General features: G+C 37.2%; 1 protein-coding gene across 2 annotated transcripts in view; it reads left to right on the top strand.

The window, feature by feature from the left end:
* The first annotated feature begins 6855 nt into the window (after positions 1-6855).
* SEPT10 (septin 10) overlaps positions 6856-8950 on the top strand; it is a 54562-nt gene continuing 52467 nt past the window's right edge. For both annotated transcript variants that reach the window (XR_001360303.1, XM_014532099.1), the window contains exon 1: positions 6856-6921. Coding sequence is in view for 1 of the 2 variants with exons in the window: in XM_014532099.1 (XP_014387585.1) it covers positions 6871-6921 (51 nt within the window). In the remaining variant the exon portion in view is untranslated. The remainder of the gene's footprint in view (positions 6922-8950) is intronic.

Raw genomic sequence — 8950 nt, 5'->3', positions numbered from 1 at the left:
ATCTTCCCCACTCTTCCTCCTCCTACAGTCTTCCCAGTTTTAGTAAATGGAAGCTCCCTCCTCCTTATTGTTCAAACCAAAAACTTTGGAACCATTCTTTATATCTCCTCACATCCCACATTGAGCCCTCAGCAAGTTCTGTTGTTTCTGCTTTCAAGGTAGATGAATTTGACCCCATCTTACCTCTTCCACCACTAACATTCTGCCATGATGTCTTTCCTGGATTAGATGAATGAAACAGTCTCTTAACTAGTCTTGTTTCTGCCTTGCCATTCTTCCGTCTACTTTCAACATAGTAGCTTTAGCAAACCCTTTAGTACAAAGAGAAATCATGTCCCCCTTATACAAAACCCTTCAAACCCAAGGCCTTACAACAAGCCACAAGAACCCTGTATGTTCTGGCATTGCATTTCTCTCTGGCCACTCTGTCTCCCTCTCTCTGCTCCAGCTGCTTGGTCTTATTGCTATTCCTCAAACACTGCAGCACACACTTGCCTCCGGATCTCTGCCATTGTTAGTTCCCTCTGCCTGGAATGCTCTTCCTCCAGACATCCTCTTCACCACTCTCTTTTAACCCCTCAGGTCTTTTCAGGTAGGCTTTTCCTAACCACCCTGTTCAAAATGGCACTCTCACCTCTAATTTTGGAAAAGTAAGCTGGTACAGCCTTTTTGAGGGGCAGTTTGGCAATATGTTTATACCTTTGACTACATTCTAGGAATTTATTATGAGGAAATTAACAGTTGCTTCTACAGGACTGTCCCTTTGGACCCACCGGGAAGCAGATGTTGGAGTTAGGAGTGTTAGAGATTGATTAAGGGTAGACACTGGGGAGAAGTGATGCCTGCGGAAGAGAAAGGGGGAGGAAACTAGACCAGAGAGGAAAAATATTCATGCCTTGGTGCAGATTTTGATAGCTGTGAAAGGAAAGAGGTTAGGAAGCAGAATTGGGCACAAAGAGCCTCAGAGGTCTTGCATATCTGGCAAAGTTTGGGTCAACCCAGTGGAGAGCTTTGACTGTTAGGTTTGCCTGCTTAGGGCAGAAGGGGCCAGGTCCTGACATCCTGACACCCTCACTGTGCTCAGTCTTTGGCTAGGGGCTTCCTGGGAAGAGCTGGTCTTGAGTTGAGTACTGTGCAGACCCTGAAGGCTCTGCAGCTGGAAGCTGTCAGCATTCTTCATAGCCAAAGAGCAAGTTCTTGCTGGAAGGGAGGGAGATCTGAGTGGAGGACCTCTTTGGCTGCTGCATGAGGGACATTTATTGCAGTATTAATTTAAAAAGACATAATTAGAAATGGTATTTTTTTCCCCTATAACAAATATGAAATACTGCTTTTCTAATTAAGGGAGGGAAAGTAATTTCAAAGTAAGCTTGCATTTGTATTTTAAGCAGCCATGTTAATAAGCTTTTGTTAAGCTTGAAACTCCTCTTTTACTAGTACATAAACAATTATCAAGAATTTCCTTATCTTGATATTTTGAGGCTGAATGTTAGACTGTTTAGTTACCATTTAGGTTTTGTATTTATTGAAGAGGATGGTAAAATTGAGGCAAAATGGATATATTGATGGGACTTGGACTACCCTAAGCTGCCCTAGACTGAGACTATCCTGAGGGAGATCCAGGCAGGCTTGCACACGGGAGGCCAGTGTGTTGCTTTGTCTTATATTACCAAGTCTTACTGATTTCAGTTGAATTCTTTTTTTCCCTGGGTTGTAATTAGCATCTAATTCTAGAATGATTCTGTGCAGAATTTGAATAAGGTAATATTACTATTTATTTTTAGGAAATGTTTAGATCAGCACTATTAACTTTCTTTTAAAGTTTCCTTAACCTGAAGATGTAATAAAATGATTTTAAAGAATGAGTCTGTGTAATCTTTTAAATTATTGTTTTAAGCCAAAGAACCCTTCCCTCAAAACCCATTAAATGGGCCCAGATTTTTATTTTTTTATTTTTGGTCTTAAAAGACTCCAAGAAACACCAAGGGACAATTTGAAAAGTTTGGTTCTATTTCTTTAACTTTATAAAGATAGAAACTATAGGTAAATGAAGTTAAAATGAAGCTATTTTTAAAGTCAAGTCTGAATTCTGTTCCCCCCAGGCTCATTGTTATACCCAGAGGCTATACGCAGTCTCTAAGGAATGTTTCCAAGTAGGGTAAGGAAAGTATTCTAGGGTCCTGTTGTGAAAGAATCACCATATGTTTTCCTATAATTGGCCCATACTCCCCACACTGAAATTTTGAAGAAGGGGAAGAACCTGATTTTCCTCCAGCTACCCCAGAATGTTCTGGCACTTTTTTCTATGACTCATTACATACTACATCTTTAAAAAAATGAATAAATAAGTAAATAAATACGCTAGACTTTGCTAGGAATTAAAGGTACTGTTTAATATTTTTTCTTCTAGGTAGTAAGTATAGATATTTAAATGTATGTTTCTGTATTTATGTCGTATATGTGTATTTAAAATTAAAAATTCAGGAAAAGCAAACTTGTGTGACAGTGTAATCAAGTGTAGGAATAGTGATTTTGTTAGTCTTCTTTGTGTTTAAGAATGGGATTATGATTGCCTGCTATAAGTTTGTGTTCTCTGAGATTAAGTTCTTAAGATCAAGGGACATGTCTTCCTCCTCCCAAGACCCCATTGCTCAGCATAGTGATTTCATATAGTAAGTAGGTGGTCAGTGGTAGAGCAGACAGAATTCCACTTCTATGTGGTTGTTACTAGGTACTTTTAATTCAGTGTTTACCACTAAAGGGACTGGGTCAAATCTGGTCTGCTTATTATTTTACCTTTAAAAATGGGACAGGACATTTATTAAAAACTGTTTTCATTCTAAAAGTTGTTTTGGAAATTTGACTAGTAAAGTAGTACCAGTGGAAAATATTAAAAGCAACTATTTATAATACTTTTTATGTGACTCATTATTTTTTCCTGATCAAAACATTTATCCACAGAGATTTTAAAGTAGGCTTTTTGGCAGGTATTCAGAAACACCAGAAATGAATAAACAAAAGCAGATATTTGATATGAACTTACATAAATGACAGAAATGTAACATAGGTTTTTGTTTTGTTTGTTTGTTTGTTTTCTGTGCAATTTAAAACATGTTTAATTCTGGAATTTTCATATAGTTTTGGACTGAAATCATAGAAAGCAAAACTGAGGATAAAGGGCACTTCCATATGCCCCTGTCCCCAAATGCTCAACAATCTTGCCTGCAATGGACAGCCATAGGTTTGTTAGGATCCCTAGACATTGATGCATCACCACCCAAAGTAGCACAGCTTTTGAAGCTGGTGAGGGCTAGGAAATTCTCCACGAATATCTAGGATAAAGAAATGGACTGGGCTGTTTCTGTCCTTGGTAGATACATTCCCGTTTTTAATCCTGTAAATTATTTCCCAAGTGTGGCCAGAGAATAGGGACCTGTTTGGGAGTGGGGAGGAGTTGGAGACATCCAGATTAGGATTGCTTCAGAATTAAGGAATCTAGTAGGAGTTTCAGAGGGGATAGAGGGAGAAGGTAGACCCACTGTCCCATTTTTACTCACCAGGAAACTGACAGCTTCAATTGTCACATGCTGCCAGGTGACAATTGAAGCTGTCCGTTTCCTGGTGAGCAAAAAGGGGACAGTGGGTCTACCTTCATCACAGAGTCCTGAAGACAGTGGATAGGGAAATGTTTTGTGAACTGTTAAAACCTATTTAAATGCAGGTCAATACCTTGTTTTACTTAGTCCACCTCTCCTAAAAGGAAGAAGGCTAACCAACCTTTCTGAAGGTCTGGGCCTCTAATTAGGTGCTACGGCTACACACTCACCTGTGCATTTCCATTTGTACCCTCTGAAGTGCCGGCTTTATTAGGTCTCTTGCTGCCCCTGTCTTTAGAAAGTGTCATCTGTTGCACTCACTGGCCTTTAGCCGATGGTACCTCGCGTTGCCTAGAAGGTTCCTCTCGTAACACAGGTTTTATTAGTCAAAGTTTAATGACAGATGAGCACAAAACCAATCATTGTGTCCTATGCAGATTTTACTGGTACTTACCAACCAAACTGCTTACTGAACAGCATTTCACAAAACCCAAGTAAGATGTTGCCCATTATATTAAAAACTATTTTCTTACTGTAATTTTTAAAAGTTTAATTAAAGTTCTATAGTTGATAAGTAGAAACAACACAGTCTTCAGTAAATTAGATGTGTGGCACCTCACTTCCATCACTGATATGAGCAAATGGCACCTTACATTAGGAAGTAACATTGATTGTGGAGTGTTCTGCTCTCTCATTCAGTTTATCTCATGCAAGGCTCTGAACAGGGCTCCTAAAAAGACATTTTCTGTGGCACTGTTTTGCCTTTACCACAAGTCAGCCTCTTCAGATCAGGGATGGGGAATGTCTGGCCTGTGGACTGTATAAGGCCCATGAAATAATTTGGTCTGGCCCTGCCAAGGCATGAGGAGTAAATTAATTAAAGGTTTGACCAGATACAGCAGGCTAATTTTTAAGTTGATAATTTTGTATGGCCCGAGAAGATGTTAGAAATATCCAAATAACCCTAGGCAGAATAAAGGTTCCCCACCCTTGCTTTAGATGGACTGGACACTTCAAACTTTTTTAGTCAGATACTGATCTTTAGTGTCCCTAATCTGTTTCTCAACCTTATTCATACTTGGCAGTAGGAGACCAATGAACCCTTTCTTCTCTTACCAAATTCCATAATCACTATTTACTTTCTCCAGATATGAAATTCTCCTTCCTTCTGGTGCTCAGGGTTTTTTTTCTACCTTAAATGCCACCTCATCTGATGCTATACCACCTTTCTGACTCAGTTCAATATCATTGTCTTCCTAGAAACTGCTCTGGCCTTTAGTGACCTCTTTCTCCAAATCTCCATTAACTACCACACTCTTCTAGTTACTCTTACCTTTCTGTTCTGGTGTAGAAGAGGGACTCAATCTGCTTATGCCAACACAGTGACTAAAGTGAAGGGGCTTATTAGAATGGCAGGGGCTGGCTGGAGGGAGTAAGGTGAAGTGTTTGTATAGTTACTAAAAACAAAATCTTAGGCCAATCTGATGTGCTTTTACTTTTTAAATTGTGAAACACAGCCAGTAGGTGTACTTTCATATAGTGGCATCTTCCAACTGCTAAGAGCCATTTCATGTTGGAACAGTGTGTTCAGTTAGCTACTTAGGATTTGGAAACACTATATGTAGTGATTACTTAACAAGTCTAACCTTCAATAGCTTAGATTACCCATATGTACCAGAGGAAGGTGGTTGTTAGCATTCTGTAATATCCAGTCATGAAATACACCTGAGTGTCTGAGTGGGATTGCATTCACACCTGGTGGAGGGATGGGGGCGGAGGTGGAGGGATGGGATGGGGGTTGGTGAGGTGTAGAAACACCACTCCCTTGCTGCAGTTGGTATGGTTCTCCCTTTTATCACTGTAGCATAGTTCGTTGTATTAAAGACCAGGGGACTGCTTAAATAAACGTAAAACATTTACATATACCCTAGTATACAGAACAGAATGCTACACTATAGAAACAGTGAGGTAGATCTGGGTACTAGTGAAATGGCCTCCAGGACAGATTAAGCAAAAAAAACACAACAACACACAAACAAACCAAAAAACAGTATAGAACAATAGGCTACTCCTGTAAACAAAGGAGACCTGCATATTCATGTATGTTTCTACATGTATGGTCTGTCTCTGGAAGGAGACATAAGCTGGTGGCCTCTGGGGAGCAGAATTGCTGAGGGATTAGGGAATCAAAGGTAGGAAGGGAGTTTATTGGCACTGATATGGAGTGCCAATAAACATTAATAATATTTATTAATAATATTAATAATTATTACATTTATTATTAATAATATTAATAATTAATAAAAATTAATAATATTAATATGTCCATATTAATATTACTTTTTTAAAATGCACACATTTCCTCAGTATTGTGTGCTGCACTCAGTAGTAGAATAGTAATGCCTCTAAGGCAGCATTGCTTTGAAATTCACAGAACTTCTCTCACACCTATCTTCCCCCATTCCTATTCCTGACTGTTACAAGCACAGTGAATATGTATTTGGTTTACCACTTGGGACAGTAGAAGGAACAGCTTTGCAGTCAGATCAGACCTGTCTTACTGGCCTGTATGATTACTTTCTGAATTGTAGCTTTCTCATGCAGGGAATATTAAAACTCGGATCTGTTGTAAGGTTTAAGTAAGAAAATGTACTTAATAAGCTAGCATAGTGATGGGTATATAATAGGAGTTTGATAAATGATAATTATTTCAATTTTAATTGGATAACCAAGGGACATTTAAAAATACCTGCTTTTCTGACTATACTGAAATTGGAGCATTAACATATCTATTTCCCCTGGCATGCTACAGTGGAATATAACAAATTTTGAGTGCCTCTTGACTCCTAGAGTAGTTTTTAAGTGAAATGGCTTATTTTCCTTTTTTTTAATCCAATAAAGTCTTTCAAATAAAAGTGATATTCTTTGTTTTCCTTTATGTAAATGGGCATTTTCTAATTTTTTAAAATAGTTTGTGTGTGGGTAAATGCATTAATGTATATTATATGTTGACTATTATATATTATTTATTTATGCAGATATCTATCTAGCACCTAATGTATATTATATGTTGACTATTATATATTATTTATGCAGAGATCTATCTAGCACGAAAGTTTTAAACATGAGTCAGTTGTATAGATTACAAGTCAAAATTTGGTAATAATGACTATTAGAATTTCTTTTTAATGTAAATACATTATTTAGATGTAGGTTTTTTTTGGAGTAATATGTATATTTTCTATTAATTTTTTTTCAGCTCTTTCAGTCTCCGATGGCAACAAAGTCTTGTGTGTCCTCCCAAGTATCTGATGATGAACAGAGAGTGAGTATATCTTTTAAATAGATCCATAAAGTACTCCAGATTATCTCTGTGATTTCAAGATAATTATTCAGAGACCTAAGAGACTTTTGTTTATACTTATCTTGAATGTGAAATAACTTTAATGTTTATTCAAGTTAAAAATCAATGATGGAGTGAATAATTGCTATGTTTCCAGTGTCTCTATCCTACTTGACATTAAGCAAGTTAAAATTCTAACTGAAGACTAGCACTGCTTTTGCTGGGCATGCTTGCAGAACTTGGTGGATGTGGAGAACTCCTGTAGTTCTTGAGAGTGTGGGAAGTCACAGGACAGCTGTCAGATGCCTTCCTGAGTGTGAGGTCAGACCTTAATGTTTCCAGTGTCTTAAAGTCCTAAATGGGCAGTATAGCAGGGATGTGTTTCAGTAATTCCTAATAAAATTTATATTTAAAAGGATGGATAAATTTAACTTGGTGAAAGAGAGGTGGTCAGTTTTTTAAAAAAAGAAAATTACAAATATAAGCCTGGGTAATTCGATAAGATTAAATAATTGCCTTTAGTTCTGTGTTCCAGTTAAGTCTCTTCTTATTTTTCCTTCTTTCTCTTCACATGCTAAAGTCCTCATGGGTTCGATAAGTCATAATCAGACCACCAAACTGCCATCCTTTTAATTTTTTCTCATTGGTAATAATAGTATATTTCACCTTTATTTTATCTCCTCAAAGGCTTTGAATTACTCTTAATGTGCCTACTAACACACTGCTTTGCTGAAACTATTGTCATAGTAATCTTTAGTGACTAACCTATTGAGTGCTGATTGCTTACTCCTCATTTTCTCTGGCCCCTCTTCAAATAATTTATGGTGACCAATCCCATATTTTTGAAAAGCTTCTTTTGTTTTCATGACATGAAAATTATATAGCTTTACAAAGCTTTTCAGCTTTTCGTCTGGTACTTTGAATAATTGGAGCCATATTTGCCATTGATTTTGATGTCTGATACAGGTGTGTTATTTCAATGTGTTGGTTCCTACCCCTCTCTGTTAGCCATATGATTATTGTAAAAGCATGTCTTAAATACTCGGGATTATTTTGAGATACACATATTAGCATAATCCTAATTATTAATGTAATAAAAAGCCTCTTAGCTTAAAAAAATTATATAGCTTTAGAGCCACAAGGAATTCTGCAGCCACTTAGTTCAACTTTTGCATATGCTTATCAGATAACAAGAATTATTTGAATCTTCTTGAATACTTTCAATGACTGGGAAGCATAGTGTTTCTTCACTCTCCCTTTTTTAAATTATAAAGATAATATGCTTACATGACTAAAAGGGATTAAAGAGCACAAAAGAAAATACAGTGTACTGGTTTTCTGTTACTCCATAACAACTTGCCACAAATTTACTTGGTTAAAACAACACCTGCTTATTAGCTCACTTAGAGGTGAGAAAGCCAGGCACAGCACAGCTGGCTTCTCTGTCCAGGGTCTCACACTCAGGATGTTGGCTGGCTGGGTTTTTATCTGGAGGCTCCCCTTCCAAACTCAGTTTGTTGGCAGAATTCAGTTTTTGGCAGGCCAGTTGCTCATCATTCTTAGGTACTTGCTATGTGGCTCCTTTGTACCCATACAACAGTGTAGAACTGGAATCCCCTTCATGCCTCAAACCTCTTTCTTCAGAAGTTCTCAGCCCTATATCACACTTGATGATTATAGCTTTGAGTAGGTGGTATAAGTCCTTCAATCCTGTCTTTTACAGAACTGTTTTTACTATTCTAAATCCTAGATTTTCATATAAATTTTAGAATTAGCTTCTCAGTTACCATATTGACGGCATATAGTTGGATCTTGTTCTTTTATCCAACTTGACAATTCCCTTCTTTTAATTTAAATGTTTTGTCCTACACTGTCCAGTATGGTAGCCACTAGGCACATGTGCTATGCATATTTAAATTAGTTAAATAAAATTTTAAAGTTACGTCCTCAGTTGTACTAGTTATATATTTTTTATTGTCTAAAGTATTACATGTCTTCTTTTTCCCCAATT

This window comes from Myotis brandtii, unplaced genomic scaffold (genome assembly GCF_000412655.1).
Source record: "Myotis brandtii unplaced genomic scaffold, ASM41265v1 scaffold842, whole genome shotgun sequence".
Classification (NCBI taxonomy): domain Eukaryota; kingdom Metazoa; phylum Chordata; class Mammalia; order Chiroptera; family Vespertilionidae; genus Myotis; species Myotis brandtii.
Note: the sequence above shows the minus strand (reverse complement) of the source record. Positions and strands in the feature narration are given on the sequence as shown.